This window comes from Vulpes lagopus, chromosome 11 (assembly GCF_018345385.1).
Source record: "Vulpes lagopus strain Blue_001 chromosome 11, ASM1834538v1, whole genome shotgun sequence".
Taxonomy (NCBI): domain Eukaryota; kingdom Metazoa; phylum Chordata; class Mammalia; order Carnivora; family Canidae; genus Vulpes; species Vulpes lagopus.
The window spans coordinates 94,030,730-94,054,151 of record NC_054834.1 but is presented as its reverse complement, the minus strand read 5'-3'; the positions used below and the strand labels follow the sequence as shown (position 1 = coordinate 94,054,151).

The 23,422-nt window shown below is 32.5% G+C and overlaps 1 protein-coding gene across 6 annotated transcripts in view; it reads right to left on the bottom strand.

The window, feature by feature from the left end:
- Positions 1–23,422, bottom strand: part of UBR3 (ubiquitin protein ligase E3 component n-recognin 3) — a 233,161-nt gene that overhangs the window by 48,729 nt on the left and 161,010 nt on the right. For all 6 annotated transcript variants that reach the window (XM_041723097.1, XM_041723098.1, XM_041723102.1 and 3 more), the window contains 2 exons: positions 21,926–22,011; positions 10,059–10,164 (listed from right to left, as the gene is read on the bottom strand). In XM_041723097.1, coding sequence (XP_041579031.1) covers positions 10,059–10,164; positions 21,926–22,011 — 192 coding nt within the window. The remainder of the gene's footprint in view (positions 1–10,058; positions 10,165–21,925; positions 22,012–23,422) is intronic.

Here is a 23,422-nt window from a genome sequence, read left to right as displayed (position 1 = left end):
TTGTTAAGTGCCCTGGAAAAAAAAAAAACTTTCTATAGGAACTATCTCTTGTTTACGACCATTTCCCTGATGCCTAGATTAAAACAGTTAATAAAAGCCAGCTGAATAAATAAAAAAATGAAAAATGAATGGATGGACGGATGGCGGATGGATGGACAAACAGGCGGCAAAGAGACAAAAACTAGAGAGCTAAGACTCCTGAACATAGAGATAAAATGCACTGAGGGAAGAAACATAATAGTAAATTACAAACTTGATGAGATTAGGGCCTATAAATCCCACTATTTGTATTTCTGTGGTTTTATCACAGTTTCTTTAGTGAAATGAACAAAATGACTCAAAAGGAAATATGCAGAGGATAAAATCTGTTCCTAAAGAGGAAAATACACTGAAAAATCCTTACTGTCCTATGGATAAAAAAGAAAGTGGTAAGAAACAGGTCTGTTAAAAGTTATTTAGAATAAAAATGATTTTGGATTATCAAACTGCTGCATTAAATCTAACTAACAAAAGACTCACACTCAGAATTCAAAGGAATTTTATATGCTAGGTCAATCTCAGTCCTATGCAAAGATACATTTTACTGGACAAAAACCAAAGAGGCTTGAGAACTTCTTCTGTCATGATCTAAAGACTAACAAATTACAGAGCTTTTAGATACAGAAAATAAAAGTATCTCCAAATGAGTAAGTTAAATATTAAAATAGGGATATTATAAGCAACTGGAAAGTTTAAAGGGCAAATATAAGTCTAGATTCTCATTTATTTTATTATGTTATGTGTCAATAATTTTTTTATAATAGAAGCAATCTTTCTCAAATTTAGAGGTTAATTACCTTTTGTTATTACTTAATTGCTTATTATTATTATTGCAGTGACCTTCAAATATTATTTAAAATCAGTCTAAATCTTCATATGCATAGAAAACTATACTTCAGATTACATCCTCTATCATATATACTTGATAAAAATTCAGCAATCTTTATATATTAAATTGAGAATGTATAATTAAGAGATGTTTCAAAACTACAATGATACAAAAATGAATTTAAAAAAACGGGAATGGGGGATCCCTGGGTGGCGCAGTGGTTTGGCGCCTGCCTTTGGCCCAGGGCGCGATCCTGGGGACCCGGGATTGAATCCCACATCGGGCTCCCGGTGCATGGAGCCTGCTTCTCCCTCTGCCTGTGTCTCTGCCTCTCTCTCTCTCTCTCTCTGTGACTATCATAAATAAATAAATAAATAAATAAATAAATAAATAAATAAATAAATAAAATAAATAAATAAATAAATAAATAAATAAATAAATAAATAAATAATCAAACGAGAATGTTCTGGGGTACCTGGCTGGATCAGTTGGTAGAGCATGCGACTGCTGATCTCTGGGTCATGAGTTCAAGCCCTACACTGGGCTAAATATTTGCTTTTTTAAAAATGGGGAATGTTCTTAATTGAGGAAACTGTCTACTATAAAGATACCTATTTTCCCAACATTAATTTATGAGTTTAAAATAATTCTAATCAAAATCACAAGTGAAGGGAAGGACTTAGAAAATGGTTCTAAAGATCATCTGGAAGAATATGCAGGTGAGAACAGTAAACAAAAATTGGGAAGTAGGGGATGGGATGGGACAGGACAGGGGCAAGGAGACAGAAGAAATGAGAAAAGCCTAATCTAACCAGAGACATACACATAACATAGCTCCTCAGTAAGTAAACCAGAATAGTTCTATCACAAATAAGCTTGTAGGTCAATAGAACAATGTAAAGTCCTTAATCAGGACCATAATGTACATTTAGTATATAATAAATGGGATGTAAAATTTCTAAAAAATTAGCTAGTTACTTGAAAATAAATTTTAAATCTTCACCCATTACTACTGATGAAAATAAATGCCAAGATTTAAAAAAAAATCATCCCATAAGAAAATTCTACAAAGAATGTATCAATAGGTATTGCACACTCTAAGACAAGAAACACATTGCAATACAGGTTATAAAGGTAAACACTAGAACTTGGATAGGTGAGGCAGGTACTCTAAGTATGAAAGTAACCAGAAAAAATAAGAAATGTAAGGCATGATTGGTTTGGCTACATGAAATTTTAAAACCTTAATATATCAAGAAAAGTAATACAAAATCAAAAGGCAAAACATATTTTGGAAAAAATGTTTCAAAGTCTATGGAAAAATAAGGTTTACTATTTTAAGCTGTAAAGAATCACTGAGATAATTTTTTAATTCTTTATTTAAATTCAACTTAGTTAACAGATTTTGTATTTTTTAGTTTCAGGTGTAGAATTTAGTGATTCATCAGTTGTATATAACACCCAGTGCTCAGTACATCAAGTGCCCTCCTTAATGCCCATCACCTAATTACCTCTTCCCCCCACTCACTTCCCCTCCAACAACCCTGTTTGTTAGAGCTCAGCATCTCTTACTGTTTGTCTCCCTATTTTCATCTTATTTTATTTTTCCTTCCCTTCTATACATTCATCTATTTTGTAATAATTTTTTAAAAATAAGATGCCAACAGAAAAATGGACTGATGTTCTCAACATATAATTCACAAAGAATGTATACAAATAGTTAATAAACGTGAAATATTTATACGAAGTTAACTCTACCAGAAATTAAACAAATTTCTATTACTTTGAGATCCCATTTTTTTAATCTATCAAACTAGTGATATCTATAAAATCTATAAACTAGGTATGTCAAAGAATTTTTAATGATGTGGGAATTTGGTTGTTTTGTGTTAATTTTAAAAAGCAGATTCTAAAACAGCATGATTCAAATGATACTTTAAAATTCGTAATATATCTAAAGAAAAAAAGAAACTGGAAATAAATGTCTCCAATGCTACCAATGTTAGAAGAATTCCCAGAAAACAGGACTGATTTTCCCCCTCATATCTGATCTCATTTTTATATTTCATGAATTCATTAAATTGTAATAAACTATATATATAACATATGGGTTATAAGATTTTAGATTCTTTCATTTTTTCTCACCATTTTTGCACATTCCAAACACTGTAAAATAAATGTAATTTTTATAATCAGAAAAAAATTACAAAAATAATAATAGCCTGGAGTTTGTAGCCTGCTAAGACAACAACAATCATTCTGAAGACACAGAAATGGATTTTTGCTGGCACACAGCAGGCACATAATCAGAATGAATGAGTGAATGAATGAATATACGTCATTGTAGAAAGAAAACCAAAAATTCTGAGTGTGGGGTTTAATGCCATCATTGTGATAACTATCCTTTTAATGTTTAATATTTTAAAATATAAGAAAATCTTAAAATAATTGTTTCTATTTCTTAAAGTTTTAAAATAATCTTTAAAATCCAAATTATAGAAACTGTATATCACTATTAACTCTATGGATAAGAGGAAACAGGTGGGTTAGAGTTAATACCTTGATTTTCCATTTTTTTTTAAAAACCAAAGTAATTATCAACACAATGAGGTTAAAAGGAAATGAAAAAATAACTTTCAAGAGGGTTATATGAGAAACCCATATCATTAGACGTAAAATTTTATGTTGGGAAAGTATTAAAAGTGAGAAAATAGAATATTAAAAAATCTTATAGCTAATAAACACAATGTCATATTATAACAAACTATAATATTATAAATTAATAGTTCATTCTACATTCTATTAAGGAACCATAAAATGAGAACAAATATAGGAGGGAAAAAATCAACCACAATTTTCAGAAATTGCTCAGATCTCTTACTACAAAGAAAGGAAACAAAGAGTAATAGTTAAGAACTTAGGCCCTTGAATCAGAAAGATGCGGATTCAAATGCCAACTCTATTCCTTAACAGTTGTGTGCACCTAAAAACCATGTTAATTTCTTTCTTTTTTCTTCCTTTTCTTCCTTTTCTTTTCTTCCTTTTCTTCCTTCCTTCCTCTTTCTTTCTTTCTTTCTTTCCTTCCTTTCTTTTCTTCTTTCTCCTTCCTTCCTTCCTTCCTTCCTTCCTTCCTTCCCTTCCTTCCCTTCCTTCCCTTCCCTCCTTCCCTCCTTTCTTTCTTTTTTCTTTTCTTTTCTTTCTTTTCTTTTCTTTTCTTTTCTTTCTTTCTTTCTTTCTTTCTTTCTTTCTTTCTTTCTTTCTTTCTTTCTCTTTCTTTCTTTCCTTTCTTTTCTTTCTTTCCTTTCTTTCCTTTCTTTCCTAGACTCCATACCCAGAGTGCAGCCCAGTGTGGAGCCTGAAGTCATGAACTTGAGATCAAGACCTGAGTTGAGATCAAGAGTAGGATGCTGGGGATCCCTGGGTGGCTCAGCGGTTTAGCACCTGCCTTCGGCCCAGGGCGTGATCCTGGAGTCCCGGGATCAAGTCCCACATCAGGCTCCCTGCATGGAGCCTGCTTCTCCCCCTGCCTGTGTCTCTGCCTCTCTCTGTGTGTCTCTCATGAAAAAATAAATAAAATCTTAAAAAAAAAAAAAAAGTCGGATGCTTAACCGACTGAGCCACACAGGCACCCCAATTAATTTTCTAAACCTCAGGTTCTTCATCTGTAAAACATGGGATAACAATGGTACCTAGTATATACAATTATGGTGATGATTAAATGAGATTATATATATGCAAAACACCAAAATACCTAGCATAAAATAATCACTGGATAAGTTTTCATAGCATTTACTAACTAACCTAGTGGATATTAAATCTTAGAGGTTGATAAGAACACATCTGACAAAAAGTATTATTGAAAGCACAGTACCTATGTCTAGTCTTTAAAACTTTTAATTCATCAATACTACACTTAGGAAATCTTTGGATTGCCAAACATCTTTAGACTCAGAATTAGGTCTTCTGATACTTTACTTGCACACCATTACTGCCCTTGAGTATGCAGGTCTATCTAGAAAAGAAAATTACTAGCGACTGTCAAGAAAAGTGACTTTCCTTAGCCATAACATACAAAATACTCATAGCTTGCTAATTTTGTCTATAAACACAAAACATACACACAAAACATATTCATAACCTCAAAGTATCTCTCCAGAAAACAAAGGTAATTACTAATTACAAAGGACAAAACAATAACTTTACAGTGGCAAAACCCGGCAGATACCACATTAATCAAGTGATCAGAGTCATTATCGTCAATAACAACACAAATCAACAGCATGTACCTCCTAATATGATACACTAAAAAGATTACTTCTGTGGTATTTCTGCCAAAAGTTCATAACCTGAATCTAACCATAAGAACTACTGAACAGAAATTAATTGAAGGATTCTACAAAATAATTGGCCTGAACTCTTTAAAAAAAAAAAAAAAAGTCAATGTCATGAAAGACAAAGAAAAAGTTGGGAGCAATTTTAGATTAAAGGAAATTAAAGAGGTATGACACCTGATTTTTCCCCCTCATATTTGATCTCATTTTTATAGTTTATGAATTCATTAAATTATAATAAACTCAAGCACAATCTTGAATTTTCTGTGCACTGCATTTACATTTCTAGGACATTTCTGAAACAATGGGCAAAATGTGAGTAGCTTCTGTATGAAGATAGGGGTCAATATTAATTACTTCTCATAAAACTATCCAATTAACCCAGCATTATTTATTATAAAGTCTATGCTTCCCTTACTGTTCCTTGGTGCCATTTATGCTTGCTATAAATTCACTATCCAGCCATGTATGGGTCTGGTTTGCTTTAACAAGCAAATACAAATGAATTTTCTGAGCCCTACTTGGTTATACAAGTAGTGGCATAATGTACACATTTTTTTCTCCTGTATTTATCTCTTAACATTGTACTTTGATGCAGATCTTTCCACACCAGAAAACAAAGTGTTTTCTCACCTTTCTTTCCTTTCCTTTTTTTTTTTTTTTGATAGTTGTTTTTTTTTTTAATATACTATTGTAGGGGAGGCAAAGCAATAAACATCTGGTAGCTATATGGAAAAAAATAAAATTGGATCCATTTCTCTTATCAGATATGATAAATTCCAAATAGAGATCTAAATGTAAAAACTGAAGTCATAGATGTATTAGAAGAATCGTACATCTGATAAGAGGTAAATATCCAAAATATACAAGGAATTCATACAACTCAATAGCAAAAAAACCAAGTCAATTAAAAAATGGGCAGAGGATCTGAACAGACATTCTCCCAAAGAAGACATAGATGACCCGCAGGTATTAAAAAGGTGTTCAGCATCACTAATCATCAGGGAAATGCAAATCAAAACCACAATGAGATATAACTTCACTACTGTTAACATGGCTATTATCAAAAAGAAAAACTAGGTATTGACAAGAATGTGGAGAAAAGGAACCTTTGTGCACTGTTGGTGGAAAGGTAAACTAGTACAGCCATTATAGCAAATAGTATGGAGGTTCCTCAAAAAGTTAAAAATACAACTACCAAATGATCCAGCAATTCCACTTCTGGATATTTATCAAAAGGAAATAAGACTAACTCAAAAAAATATATGCACCCTCATGTTCACTACAGCATTATTTACAATCACCAAGACATGGAAACCAATCTAAGTATCAATCAATGGATGAATGGATAATGAAAATATCACACACACACACACACACACACACACACACACACACACACACACGGAGGAATATTATTCAGCCATAAAAAGAAGGAAACCCTATCATTCTGACAATAAGGATGGACCCTGAGGGCATTACGCTAAGTGAAATAAATCAGACAAAGAAAGACGAATATCATATGACTTCACTTACAGGTGGAATATTTTTTAAGAAATGAACTCACAGATACAAAGAACAAATTGGTGGTTGTCAAAGATGGTCGATGGTAAGTGAGCAAAATGGGTGAAGGTAGTCAAATAGTATCAACTTCCAGGTTAAAATAAATAAGTCATGGAGGTATAGTGTATGGCATGGTGACTATAGTTAATAATAGTGTGTTGTAAATTTAGAAGTTGCTAAGAGAGGGACACCTGGGTGGCTCAGCGGTTGAGTGTCTGCCTTTGGCTCAAGGCGTGATCCTGGGATCTGGGATCAAGAACCTCATGGGGCTCCCTGCTTCTCCCTCTGCCTCTGTGTCTCTCATGAATAAATAAATAAATCTTTTTTAAAAATTGCTAAGAGAATAAATCTTAAAAATTTTCATCATTAGAAAAAGGTTTGTAATTATGTGCAGTGACGGATGTTAACTAGACATACTATGGTGATCATTTCACAACATATACAAATATATCATTATGTTGTAATTAGTTTCATTATACCTGAAACTAACATAATGTACATCAATTGTATCTCAATTAAAAAAAGGGATAGGAAAAGAAAACCTAAGTGAATTTCCTTATAATCAGGGAGTGGGATAAGACCTGAGTGAAGGTAAGTCAAATGGCAGAATTAATAATTGAAAAGATTAATATATTTAAAAAACTGGATGGCAAAAAATCATAAAGTAAAAACACATTTGACAATCTAATGAAATATATTTGCAACTTATAATACAAAGGGCTAATATCCATAATCCATAAACATGTTTTTTAAATGAAGAGGAAAAAGACTAAAAACTCAATGTTTAGAAGTGGGCAACAGATAAAAAGTTCCCAAAAAGAAATGGAAACAGGCATGAATGTAAGATAGAGGTCTCTGAATTGATCACATAGTTTTTCATTAGGAAAAATTTAAGTTTTATAAAATTAAGGTTAACGAATCAAGGGGAAAAAAGGCAATCTTTAAATACTGAGGCAAATGAGTCTCACTATAAATCAAGTTGATGGCATAACAACACAAGAATAAAAGTTACTTCAAATGACTTAAAAACAGTATTTTGCCTGTATATCCCTATATTCTAGGTCAAAAGAACTTAAGAGTCAGTAGTAATAGCATTTTAAAAATAATTATAGTTATACTGTAGGTGATGGAAGTAATAATAGAGTTAGTATCATTGTGAACCTAGATTTTCAAAATAAGAGAAAAAAGATGCACATGACAAAAAAGTTAAGAAATAAAATATAACTTTGCAATCTTCCATTTGAATTACAAATACCAGTAAGAACTAAAGATCTTTTTCTCACTAAAAAAGAGAGAAAGAGAAAGAGACTAATTTCTGGGGCATCTGTGGCTCAGTTGGTTAAGTGACCAACTCTTGATTTCAGCTCAGGTCATGATCTTGATTCTGAGATCAAGCCCTGTGTATCTGGCTCCACACTCAGTACAGAGTCTGCTTGTCATTCTCCCTCCCCCTCTGTCTCTCCTCTTGTCTGCTCTCTCTCTGTCTCTCTCTCTAAAAATAAATAAATCTTTTTAAGAGAGAGAGAGAGAGAGAGATCCTAGCTCTGTCCACTGGAATGGCCTACAAGCCTAAAAATAATTATGATAATACAATAGCTATAAATACCCCTTATCATCCTGATTGTGATCTCTAAATACCATTTCCCATTAAAAGGAACTACACAGAAAAATGGCTGATGCCAGGTAGAGAGTGCAAAATGTACAAAATAAGCCTACATTAACTTATTGTGCCAGAAAGCAGGGATATTATCAAAGACTACTTGGATCATGTAAAAATACACAGGGATTCTCACTAACCTAAAAGGGAGCAATATACACGTCTTCGAATTGGTGTTTTTACTTTCTTTGGGTAAATACCTAGAAGCAGAATTGTTGGATCGTATGGCAGTAGTTCTATTTTCAATTTTCTGAAGAACCTCCATAGTGGCTACACTAACAATGTGTAAGGGTTCCCTTTTCTCCACAATCTCGCCAGCACTAGTGAAGAGATATATGCACCCCTGGTTCACTGCAGCATTATTTACAATAGCAAGACATGGAAGCAACCTAAGTGTCCATCGATAGATGAATGGATAAAAGATGTCAAATATGTGTGTGTGTGTGTACACACACACACACACACACACACACGCAACCATAAAAAAAGAATGAAATCATGCCATTTGTGACAACATGGATGGACCTAGAAGGTATTACACTAAGTGAAGTTAAGTCAGATGGACAAATCCTGTATGGTCTCACTTATTTGGAATCTAAAAAACAAAACAAGCAAGCGGACAAAACAAAACAGAAATAGACTCACAGAGGAAACAGACTGATGGTTACTAAAGTGGAAAGAAGTTGAGGATAGGTGAAATAGGTGAAGGGGAGTAAGAGGTACAAACTTCTAGTTATAAAATAAGTCATGGGGATATACAACATAGGGACTATAGTCAATATTGCAGTAACTTTGTATAGCGGCAGATGGTAACTAGACTTATGGTGGAGATCATTTTGTAACGTACAAAAATACTGAATGTCTATGATATACGCGTAGTTTTGATGCAATTATCCTTCAATAAAAATAATAAAGTAGGACAATTTGCATTGGAAAGAAGAATGGCAAAAATGGAGTGAACACATCAAATACATAAAAATGATAAGATCATCAAATAAATAACCACGACTTTTTGGTCACCACTGGAAGTTGCTACAGCATCAATTCATTTCTTTGAAAATTTATAAACTGGGAAAAATCAAGCATTCATCCTACCAAACTATACTTCAGGGTAACCAAATAGATGATATGGGGAAGTTTTCCCATAAATTAAAAAATCATTCCTAGCTAATAAATCAGAAGTGAGATTTTGTTTTGTTTTGTTTTGTTTTGTTTTGTTTTAAATCACTCTTTTCAAGTATCTAATGAAATACCAGATTTAGGCAGGAATGAATCATCAGGGGTTACAATACTGGGTGTGACTGATGGGGAACTTTACAGTAAAGGGATCAGACTAAGGTTACCTGAACCCACTGATCAATTCTGACATAAAAAGAAGGGCAATCAGCCATTGTGCACCTCCATTCAAACTTTTTAACTGCATAAAAATTAATGGGATTCTTTTAAACATTTTCTCAGATGGTATGAATTGTTAGGCAATTTTTACAGAAAGTATAATGGTAAACATTTTTTATTTTTTAATATATTTCTGTGTTTAATAAGGAAAATTCACACATTCATAAAGAATTTTACTATTTTAATACTTGACCTGTTTCTCAAAAACAGTTTTAATTGACTTTAATCTCTCAATAATACTTACTGTGAGTTCACCTCTTCTACTAATTGCGTAAGCTTTCTCCAAGGGTTATACTCAGAATCAATGCTATAAAGTCGCATGTGCAAGGCTAATACATGGAACAGCTGATCTAAACAAAATGAAAAAAGGGTAATTAGAAAGTTCACGTAATCCTTCCAGAGCAAAATTCAGACAAAATTTCTAGCTAATTCACATGGAAATATTTTCCATCCTCCTAATTATAATTCACCAAGTTTAAGTATCAACTACTTCACACTTTCTTTTAAGGTAAATTCTGAAATATATATCCAAATAATTTCTACTGGAATCTGGACTAACCTTATGCTCAATCTTAATACTGGAATGGTTTGTCTTCCTCGTCTCCTGTCACAGACCTACTTTTCCTTGGCTTTATGCATCAGATTTGACAATTGGCACTCTTGTGGCCATCTCCTAACGAAGATTTACTATTATCAATACCCTAATCTGAGTGATACTGACAATGACATCGACATAAATCACTGTTAGATAAAATTCTTTATGTAATATCTTCCCCTGTATCCTCTTTAGACTGAATTGTGACTTCACTATCTTTTGATTCAACGTGAAGAAAAAAACTGAAATAAAACAATATTACTTAACAATTATTCCAGCTGTTTTCATTTCTTCTGTCTAAACTATAATAATCTACAAGTCTTAACTTTTTCTTTTTTAAGATTTTATTTATTTATTCATGAGAGGCACACAGAGAGAAGCAGAGACATAAGCAGAGAGAGAAGCAGGCTCCTCGCGGGGAGCTCAATGTGGGACTCGATCCTGGTACCCCGGGATCACGCCCTGAGCCAAGCCACCCAGCTTGGTCCCAAGTCTTAGCTTTCAACAAAATTCTGTTCATGACATTTGGGGAAAAAAGACTTTTTCTTTAAAATTTTAAAATCAAGGCAGCCCCGGTGGCGCGGTGCTTTGGCGCCGCCTGCAGCCCAGGGCATGATCCTGGAGACCCTGGATCGAGTCCCATGTCGGGCTCCTTCCATGGAGCCTGCTTCTCCTCCTGCCTATGTCTCTGCCTCTCTCTCTCTCTCTGTCTCTATGAATAAATAAATAAAACCTTAAAAAACATTTTTTTAAATCATTCAGAAGAAAATCCTAAATTTTACTTTCATATCACATGTCCTTTTTTGGTGGCAAAAATGATAAGGAATGGATTAGATTATCCTGTCACAAATATTCAAAAACATATGTGACTCAAAAAGTCATTTTTTAGAAAGTCAGATAATACTTTCTGACATATGACTAAAATTAACTCTTATAATCAGACAGAAAAAAAGCCAAATAACACAAGTATATTGTCACTTATTCTCTAAATTAAAATAATCAAAACAAAACAAGGTTTTACTTCTCAAGGCAACTAACTTAGAAATCAATATATTTTAGATTAATTTAAGATCCACCAATATGATTTTTGTGTGGGGTCGTATAGCAATAGAAGGGGTAATAGTAGTAGTAGCTGTAGTTTTGGGAAGCTTTTGTAAGACATATGAGTGCTATAAGATGAACAAAGTAAGTATTCCACTCTGGAGCAGGTAGAGAAAATAGGAGGTGGGCAGGGGAACTGAATCTTAACACTGGACATAACTGTAAGTTTCAATCTCATCTCTCTATAACAAATAGAATGTAAATACCTTAACCTGCTTCACCTCATGCAGCAAGTCAACGTACAGTATAAAGCCTTTCTTAAAATTTCTTCATCCTACTAATAGTCCACATTAGCTGAGTATTTGTTACATGTCAAGCGCTATTTTGAAATCATTTAATATAGATTACCTCAATTACTTTTCACAAAAATTCTACCAGGTAGGTAATATTGTTATCCCCAGTTTTGAGAACAGTTAAGTTTCCCAGATTTCCAGTTTTTCAGTAAACTGATTCAACTAATACCACTGACAACAGGAATGTTTTCAGCAGAGAAATAAAATGATGAAAGATATACTGGTCATTTTATTTCAATTCAATTCCACATAAAAGATTGTTTCTCCCAAGTACATAATTTATAGCAAAAGTCTCTAAAACCTGAAAGTGTTTTTTAAAAAACAAAAACAAAAACAAAAAAACGACATGAATTCCTTGAATGGAAAAATATTAACTCAAATTGCAAGGTGAAGAGTTTTAGATTTTTTTACATAGGTATTAAATGAATTAAAGAGCTGTTTTTAGTATTTCCTTTCATGATGAAAGTCAATTATCAGGGAGTTTTTCTGATTTAATCAAAAGCATATAAGTTGCAATTTTACTAACTTGTTTTGCATTGAAACTATGGTGGCATAGAAAAAAAATGCTGCAATTTATCTATTTTCCTGACCTCTACCATAATTAAAGAAATACAAACGTTGAAGGAAACTTTTTCATCTCTTCTATGTCCTCATTTCTGCAGATGAGGAAAAAGACCCAAAGAAAGGAAGAAGAACCTTGCCTGATCACCTTATTACTTACTGGAAAAGCTAAGAATACAGTTGAAGATTTGCCACTTCCTTGCTATTTCTACCACTCTCGTTCTCCTTGGGGGTTTTATGATTGAAAGAAAAACGCAAAATTCCTTTCCTAACACGAACATCCCTTTCCACTGTTATGGAAAACTGATGCTGTAACCATGAAGTATCTTCTAAAGTTATTAATACAATATATAACAAGAGTCTTTTGCTGACTTTAGAGCTGAAGAATATCTAATGAGGTACATCTATCTTTGAAAAACAATGCTAGAAATTGCAAGTAACTTCAGTAGGAAACAGAGAATTGGCCAAATAACAATCAATACCTTTCATTATTTATTCTATGTTTTCAAAATTTAGTCTGAGGGCTATCTATCAATAAGAATAAATTCTCACTTAGCAGTAAAAAATATTTCTTATACTAAAACAAATATTGACAGTAGTAGATATAGGAAAAGGAGAACCTATGTCATAATCAAAAAGTTAAAAACTAAAACTAATGGGAAAACATTTCTTAAAGTTTTATTTCTTTAAGTAATCTCTACATCCACACGGGGCTCAAGCTCACAACCCCAAGATCAAGAGTTGCATGCTCTTCCGACTGAGCCAGCCAGGCACCCCCAAAAACATCTAAAATATCAACTGTTTGTATGATATTTTAAAAGTTGAAAAATAGGGATCCCTGGGTGGCGCAGCGGTTTGGCGCCTGCCTTTGGCCCAGGGCGCGATCCTGGAGACCCGGGATCGAATCCCACATCGGGCTCCCGGTGCATGGAGCTTGCTTCTCCCTCCGCCTGTGTCTCTGCCTCTCTCTCTCTCTCTCTCTGTGACTATCATAAATAAATAAAAAATTTAAAAAAAAAAATTAAAAAAAAAAGTTGAAAAATAATTATATCAAGAAATCATATTATTAAATCTTGAATAACAACAGTAAAAAAAAAAAAAAAATAGATAACTTCTTTTCCGGAACAACATGTTTTAAAATTCTAGAACCACATTTATAAAAGCATTTCAGAAATGAGAAACATCACTAAATTTATTTAGAGGTGTGCTAGATTTCAACGTGTGTATAGGAGACAAGAATCCAAGCTCTATACTGATCATATGTTCTTGGACAAAAAAACCTTAGTTTTATTATCTGTAAAATAGGAATAATACCACCTTTCTGGTCTGTTATATAGCAATAATAGTTATAGTAATAGCATATATCTGTAGTGTGTAGATAGGTGTGCTTACATATATATATATATGTGCATATATATATATATAAAGTTTGCAAGAATAAATTCCAAATAATAAATTTAATATTTCTAAACTTGAGATATCACAATTAAAATCAGAAATTATGGCATTACAAATATCAGGTCTCCACATAAAACTACTCCACAAAAAATATTAATATATATATTTTTAAGTCTCTTCTCTCTCTTCCCCTGAACTTTTGGTACTACTCGTCCCTGGTTCTACCCTAGTTGCTTCTCAGTTACTTTTATGTGTTCTTCCTCTGTTAAACGTTAAAAGGTAACATTCTCCACAAGGAAAGAAAAAGGAGCCCTTCTTTGGTTCTCTTTCCCTCTCATTCTGCACATACTACTTCAACAAATTTAACTTCCATGTCTACTTATGTTTACAATTCACAAATTTCTCTAGCTCTTCAATGTTCAAAAGGCACCACAAAATCAATATATCCAAAAATAAACTGATTATATAGCCCAATGTTATCTGGGATGCAAAGTTCAGTTCTTCTTATAGTTCCTATTTGGGGGAATGATATCACTGCCCTTACAAACACCAAACAAACAAACAAACAAACAAAACCCAAAACAAGCAAAACAAAACAAAATACTTGGGAACTCAAATCCAACATCCTTGCCCTCCAAAGAAAACTGATTATCAGTCCCATAGGTTCTACCTCCTATGATCCATCCTCTTCTGCTTCACTCCACCGCTACATCATTTCTCAACTGGATTACTCAAGAATGCTCATTCAGCTTCAGGCCTTTCATTTCACTCTCTCCCAATCCTTGGAAACAGTAAGTCCATCACATTATCTCATAACTGGCTGGTAAAAACCACTGAAGGAACAGATTTTGAAAGCCCTTCATGAGCTAACCTCTAACTTTTATTTCTTAACCTTCTTTCCTCTTCTTTCCAAGTATTCCCCAGTGTGTCATGTTGTCTCACTCTGTCTCTGCAAGCTGTTCTCTCAGCCTAGAATAGTACATTCTTATTCTCCAGGCAAACTTGATTCATCTTTCAAGAGCTAGTTCAAATGGTCCTCTGTAAAGTTTTCACTAATACCATAACTGAGACAGATGTAACCATTCCTTGCTTTATACATTATCTATACCTTGAGTTAATTCTATTTTATCACTTCTTATATAGTCCTGTAATTATTTTCACAGGTTTTTCTTTCCCATTAATGGTGAGAGCTCCCTGAAGAAGACTATTGTGTCCTTTCCTCTTTTGTACTTCCTAGGCTAGCGTAGTGCTTGGTATATAGCAAGATTTTGTTTAAGTATGCTGAATATTATGAATAAATCAGCAATCCTATAAAAAAAAATCATACAATATAAGCATAAAATTCATGAAGGATTTATACTCTTCCTTTTCTGTCATAATGACACACTGGCTCAGTAACCAAGAAGTAGGCCAATTAATCAGCTCTAATTTTATTGCCCCAAAGAGACTAAGCTCTCAACTCTAACAACTAGAGCAGTGCTTGACCTATTTGCTCCCACCATCTTCTTCCCCCTGTTGGTTGTTCTGACAACTCACTTGGGACAAAGAATTCTATTTTCTGTAATACCAAATCAACTTCTTTATAACTGTGACAAATCTAAAGCATTATAATGTGCTTCATCACAAGACAGACATGTCCTTACTAAAACAGAAAACACCACTGAAAGACTGGTTTGTCCTTAAAAAAACAAAACAAAAAACAAACAAACAAAAAAAAACACCCTATGACTTAATTATAAGAACTCTTAGCTGGAAGAAAAAGGTAAGTTTTAACAATTCCTTCAATCTTTATCAATATTAAAATAACCAGCAATCTAAAACTGGTAGATTACTTCTTAGTAGAACTCATGTCATTAAGACAGAAATATATATTAAGGAGTTGTCCTAAAGACTTTCATAAGTTGGTTCCATGTTAAATTGTACCACTGTTAAAATTTACTTATAGTAAACCTTAACTGCGTCTGTGTTTCAGATCATTCAAGATTTTAGTCCTATCAGTGCAGTTATCCCTGATTAAATAACTGTCAATGAAAAAAACAATTAGCCAAATGATTCTCTGAACTACCACAGGGGTGAAAAAAACTATCAATTTCTCTATAAATTACCAATCAAAGTAAGGAAATGGTTCTGACCAATTTATCCAAGGTGAATACACTAGGTGTAGGTATACTCCTTTTAGAGCTGAGTCAGCTAACCCTAGTTCCTCTACACACCCAAGAAATTAGCTACAGAAAGATAGGAAAAGGCTCCTCAAATAAAGTCTGGGAACAACTCTAAGAAGAAAGGAAGATCTGCAGCTCTGGTTCCCAAGAAACAGAAAGTTCACGTCATGGGGCGACAGGAGCTGACTCATCTTGCCCCATTCCATTCCTCATCACTCCATGTAAGGCAGAGCAGGGAAGAAAGTATCAATCATGGTAGGAATTTTGAAGGGTCAAGAAAAAATTTGGTAATAAGAAAATAATATATATAAAATACTTCAGTTTCATATATAAACTAGATGTTAATGTATGTACATAGATGTGTATATATACTTTTGTTTTATTTTTTACCATTTAATTTCTTAAGTTAACCACGATAGTTATGTCAGATAGTCAGCACAGCTATCATCATCCCCATTTTCACAATAAGGTAAAAAATTAGGTGACTTTCCTAAAGTCCAAAAGATAACAAACAGGACTAAATCCAGATCTTACAACTCAATGCTCCTTCCAGCACTGTATCCTATGTTGCTTCTAGTCAATGAAGGCACATACAAGATTGGGGATAAATAAGCAGAGCTAAAAAAATAAAAAATAAAAAAAATAAGCAGAGCTTTGCTTAGAAGATGTTTTATTCCCCCTTGTGAGTATGGGAAAATGTGAAAGGAAAACGCTATCTTTAGTACCTTCCTGCTTTCCATGCTGTTTTCTTCTCCTGCCTCCCCGAGTTCCTATGTCTCTATTCCCAGGCACACTATGCTATCACTCTCTGGTCACCTCAGGTATCATAGCATTAGTATTAATTTCATGGAACTGTTTTCCTTCTACTTTTAAGGTTTAAATGACTGGCACCCTACCACTTTACATTTATAACATTGCTTGGAACAATATGGGGAGAGTTACAAAACTACTTTTACACATAGGTAGTAATAGGAAAGGTAAAGAAAACATTGGTTCTTAGGAATCCCAATTTCCTCCTTGCCAAAAAGGACACACTCCATGAATCCAGTTCTTATTTGAGTAACTCATTTAAAACTGAGGAGCAGGAGTTCTAATCATAGTCCAGAAGAAAGGAGATGCCCTGCCCTAAACCTAAGAAGATCTGAGGACCCCCATGCCCTGATAGTGAAAATTATTAACTGTGGTACCTAGTTCCTGGAATATACAAATCATAAATTAAGGAAGGTTTGGCTACCTGGCCACAAAACATAGAAACGTCAGAATGGCTTTAAAGAAGAAAGCCACTTCTTTTAGCTCAGATTTTTAAGACATACCCTTATCCCTCTAATCCAGGCTTCCCCAAATTAACAATGTATTTTGCTCCCAATAGATAAACTATATCAATCTTTGGGAATAAATCCCATTCTTATCTCACCTCATCTCTGAACAAGACAATAGAACATCTGTTAAGCCCTTTTAAAAAAGGCTGACCTAAAAATTAACTTTTATCTTGCATCTGGTCTCCTTACCCACACATATCTGTACACAAATTTGATAAAGGTAGTGTTGAAATAGTAGAAATAGTAACATCAAAATTTATAAGGTATGAAGACCTGATACTGAGTTCTTACAACAATCTTTTGGTTGGGTACAAGGAAGAGAGAATGAATCCATGAGGCAAAACAACTTGCTCCCAAATCATCTGCCTATTCATAAAGAATACAATCAGGAGGCAATTTCTATATTTTTTATATTAATTTACACATTTTGACTGTTATAATGATTTGGTGGCCAAATTTTCCACCAAATTTTATGGGGTAACAAAAAGAATAGAACAAAATTGTGATTCAACTCATTTGTAGGATTCATAATTTTTAAATCTAATAATAGACCTTAATAAACCATAGATATCAGAATTTTACCACTGTTAGAGAACAAGGTCAAACTACTTAGAAGGAATTTTGTGATCCTACTCAACAATATCTTCATGCAGTCTTACAGTAGGATGAAGTCAACATCAAATAGTACTTCTAACTCTGAAATCAACCAAAATTCATTCTTCAAGCAATTAAAATTATTTTAAATTGCCTGCATATATCTAAGCTGGATTGCTTCCTATAAATAACAAATAGGGGCAGTTATTCACCACATGCATCATTTCTTGATGAGATCATAAATTATATCAAAATTAAGTTAGAGCCCCGCAATGAAAATGTCAAAGGAAAGGTCTGCCATAACCTCTCGACTAAAGTTTGATTTTTAATCTCTCTATAAAATCATGAAATTCATTTGTAATGTGAACTGTGGCTTCTTAAACTACAGTAATATGCAGATAGCCTCAGAACCAAAGATACAGAAAGATGTTGTTTACCTAAAGACAGATATTTTTTTAAAAACTATCCTCAATATTAACAATTTATCAAATGACATCTCTTCCCTCCACTCCTACCCCAGCCACTGTTTTCAACAATTTCTACTTGAGAAATACACTAGGATCATCATGGCAAAAAAGTGTTGAAAGCCTGTTAACTTCATTGGAATCTATGGTGCTCCATATCTACCTTCAAATCACTTAAATAAAGAAATTAACTAATTTTAATAAAACATTATTCTTATTAAAAGGTCATGCCTTCAATTTTTGTATCTGTTTTGTCCTACATCTATTGCTAACAAAATTGGTGGTATTTTTTAGTGTATATACCAATTTGCAACAAAAATCCTAAACTCACTTATCTTTTATAGTCTTGTTCAAATGCCATGTCATGTTCAAAAGCCTTACTGATTTTACCAGCTAAATATGATCTCAAACAAGGGGGAACCAGTCGTATACTAGTGAAAAATAAAAGGAAACCCAACTGGTATTCAAGAAAGAAGGAATCAGGACTTGAGAAAATATCTGAAGGAGTGGCCCAAAACAAAAATAGGAAACTCAGTGAAAGGTTAACAAAAGAAAATATAAAATCATAGGAGTGTTAGTGGGTATAGCCTGGAAAGATCCCAAGGCAACAGTATATAGTAAGATGTTTTTTTACTAAGTCCATGGGTAAAATGTCTTAAAAATTTATGTCCTTTGGGATACTTAAGGGCAAGGGATATGTCTTACATAACTGAATTTACAGTCAGAAGGGCTGGGTTCAAGTGCAAGCTCTGATATTTTCCAGTTGTATGACTTGGCAAGGCAATCACTCTGAGCTTCAGTTTCCTGTTCCATGAAAAAGAGATAACACCTATTTCACATGGTCGTTCCGAAGACTAAATAATTTATGTGAAAGTACTTCACAAACTTTAAAACTACAAATGTAAGGTATTATTAAAATACCATAGTGTGCTGCTTTGTTACTTTTACTCATTTTTTACTTTGGAAGATTTCCCAGATACATATTTAGGAATAAACTTTTATTATGATTGGATACTGGTCACTTTACTTCAATTCTTAAAAAATTTGAACATGTAAGTGCTGAATGACACCGTTCTACTACAATTTTATTTTATTTTTCAATATAAATTTGGCCAGTAATATTTTTCGCTTTCATTGTTATAGAAAGAGCAATCTTCTCCCCCTCTCCCTGTATGTGTGTGTACATATGTGTCTATCCATAAGGATCTATCAGGCATTATTCAAGCCATTCTTGACAAAATTTATGTTTTCTTGACTAACCTTCAATTTTATCATGAAGTTGTAATGGAACATTACTCCAAAGTGTAAGTTCCATATCATTGGCTTAATTAGTGGAACATTTTCTTACTCTTTCCTCAAAATATTATGAAAAGATAAAAAGACTTTAAAAATGAGATATTTAAGAGGAAACAGAGAGCAATTATTAGAAACAGGAAAATACTGACCTATGAGGAGTCTCTAGAGAAAAGAGAGAAATTTTGTTTAATAATATCATTAAAGTTCTACTAGAAGATGGAAAAAATGAAATATTTGATTTAAGGTCCTAAGACACACCATCAATTTAAGTTCTGGTTTCAACAAATCAGGTTTGAGTTAGGCTTATGTAAATAACAAATATATTAAGTTTATTTCTACATTTGCAAAACAGTGGGATTTTATACAACATATATTCTACATCAGGATAATGTATAAGCAATTGAACAATAATAAATCATATGGAAAATAAAAATAAAAACCATCATGTTGTACAACCTAAATATATACAACTATATATGTCAATCATACTTCAATAAGGTTGGGGTAAAAAAGGACTAACATAAATCATAAGAAAAAGAAAACTGAAAATCATATTAAATTTAGATTTAGGATGATCTTCATCAGGATCTTTTCTATACCGGCACATTATGATTGCTTGTTCATAAAGAGGAAAATAAAAAGAAAGTGGAAGTAACAATTTAATAATTGAAATTAAAATTAAGGATGATAATTGAAGTAGTTGCTGCTAGAATTTTTTACTACTATTTTTAAGATTCTGTATAAATTCATTATTTACAAGTCTCTGGATAAATTTAAGTACCTCAGAGGAAAAAAAAATGAAGTAGAGTTTTTTAACATAAAACTGAAATTCCTTTACTAAATGCTTTCTAATATAACAGTTTCTGGAATATTAATAGCCAATGCCAAACAACAATTAAGAATAAATTAATAAGAAAAAGTAACTTAAATAAGCGAACTTACAGTTTTTGCTAATTCACACAGTATAGAAGCTAAAACTCCTTTGTATCAACAACTTCTCCCTTAAAACATAATACTAAATGACTGAGTATATGTATGGTTTCAGGATATACAAAAGTCAGTAAATACTAAATATTCAGTAAAAAATAACTTCCAAAACCTTACATTTCTAGGAATCAAGTGATAACCCAAAATAAAATATCAAAATCTAATGCAACTAGTAAGAATTTTAAAAGTAACTCGGTTGAAACTTCACATAAGTTTGTACCTTAACATTAAAAATTTCAAAAAAAGGTATCTGGGTGGTTCAGTCAGTTTAGCATCCAACTTCTGATCTCAGCACAGGTCTCAATCTTAGTCATGAGTTCAAGCCCCATGCTGGACTCCATGCCCACTGAAAAGCATGGAGCTCACTTAAAAATTAATTAATTAAAAATAGTAAAATAAGTACTTCAGAGCTTTGCTTTGAAATCATCCTAAAATCACATACATATTCTCACAATAATACGAATATTTTTGAAAAATCTGTATGTTGGTAATTTTTAATTACTAATATTTTTAGCATTTAAGAAAATATAATCATTTTTCAGAAGAAAATATTATGTATTTTAAACAATTTTTATTTCCTGTACCAATTATGTTAAGGTAACATTTTAACTCTAGTGATTTGGGACCAATAACTAGCTATACCTGACATTAAGTAACATTACCCCTAGTATTCACATTAATTTTCTTGTTGGCTAAATAGTGATAGCTTCAAAATCATGCTCATGAAAAATCTACATTAAAAAAAAAAAAAAAAGAAAAATCTACATTAAGTTCCAAATAAAACTTCTCTCAAACTTACAAAAAGTATTAAAGAATCATGCTCATTTTACAATATAAAGTATATTCATTAATAAAAGCAAACATCCATAGTTTTAATATATTTTAATGCTCACATCAAAATACAGCACAAATACCTTCATTAATAACAACAGCACTGTATCTATTACAGGAATCTGTAGGCAACACAAATTATTTATAAAAAGATTTTCTTAAATCCAATGTACAACTTTTCTAAAAGAATTTAAGTTTGAAGGTAACTTTTTATAGCTAAGAATACTATATTGTTTAATTTTGAGCCCATGTAAATCTGATCTATTGGTATGGAATTTATTTACACTGAGTAATCATAGTATAGAAAGAGCTAAATATTCATATGATTCTATGAAGTATAAGATTACCCATAAAACACATTAATCACCATTAAAACTGAATATTTATAACATAAATAGATTTGAAACTACATCAAAAGATCACTTTGCCTGTATAGGCTTTCAAAAATGACATAATTAAAAATGTTTTTAAAATAAAAATGTTATAAATTTAGCACTGTTTACTACTTACTTAAACAAGACCTTTTGCCAGCTGTGCTTGCACCACCTGAACACAAATTGCCTCCCCGATGAATTAATTCAAGTTCCAAATTGGTTCTGTAAGTAAAGCATTTAAATATATCTCAATTAGGCTGAAGCAATACCTTTTAATTCCTGTTACTGATATGTCTGAGTCAACCTAAATAATAAAGTTGAAGAGCTTTATGAATAGCTTACATAATATCTGTAATAATATTTTATCTAATATTTAGAAATAAATATATGTTCATATTATAACCTTATATGTTCATATTATATGTTCATATTATAACCTGCAAAACTGCACATCATGATATAATTGTTGCACAATCCCAAATGTTGGCAAATACTAAAAACTGGGCCTTAAGGAAAAGAACAGCAACACATTTCATAAACCTGCACATGAATCTGATGAAAGAGTTTATACCCAAATGTTAGCCATTGAGTGGTTACTGTCATATAAAATACAAGGGCATACCAACTTTCTATCAGAGAAATGGTTATCACTCACTGGAGCTTAAATGGTAACTAGAAATCAATATTACACAAAATCACTAACATCAAAATAGCTATGAAAAACACATTATCATTAACAGTAGTAGTCTCTTCTAGACTTCTAAAATTAGTTTTATTAAAGTAGACCGTGTAACCACTGACATTGCTAAACATCAATAAAGTTCACATAGATTTGAAATTATAATATATTTAGCAATCATTAGCTTACAGATTAGTAATAATTAGTAAACTGACATTTTAAAAATCAAATTGATGCAAAATCTAAAGATTTACTTATAAACAATGAAGTAAAATAGCCAATGAATTTTGCCAGAATACATGAGAATTCTAAGTGATAAAATGCTTGTATTTTTATTTCAACAATATTAATAAACTTAACACACCTTTTTTGCCACAACTAAAACTGAATAAACTAATTTATAACCAAGATATGCATTTGACACTAACAGTGAGATATCCTCACCTTAAAAAAAAGAAAAGGCAAAATTTCAAGCTTATTCTGCAAATGAATTCAAGGAAAAATATTATCCTGTGTTACTTAAAACAATTTAACTGGTTTGGGTTGTATTTTTAATATAAAATGTTTTGAAACATTATTTTCATATATTTACTTATACAATATATTTCGTATTTACTTATACAAAGCAAAGTGTTAACAAAATTAATATTCTTAGGTCTGTACATTCGCCACCCATTTCTAAAGGAATGCTTTAATCCTCTCTACTGGGGTGGGGGAAAAGCAATTTAACATTGCTAATGTTCCTGCTCAGAGCTCCATCTGGTTGCTGCTGATAAGGGCATCTGTGTGACAAGGGAATTTTCCACCCTTCAGGCGATTTGCATTGCTCACTGAACTTCTAAAAACCTACCAGCAAGGAAGCAGGGACAAGGATTTCATATTAGTGGACAGAAAGCGAGCGGAGACCAGCATGTGTTCCTTCATCAAGGGAATATAAATGAGATCAATATATTT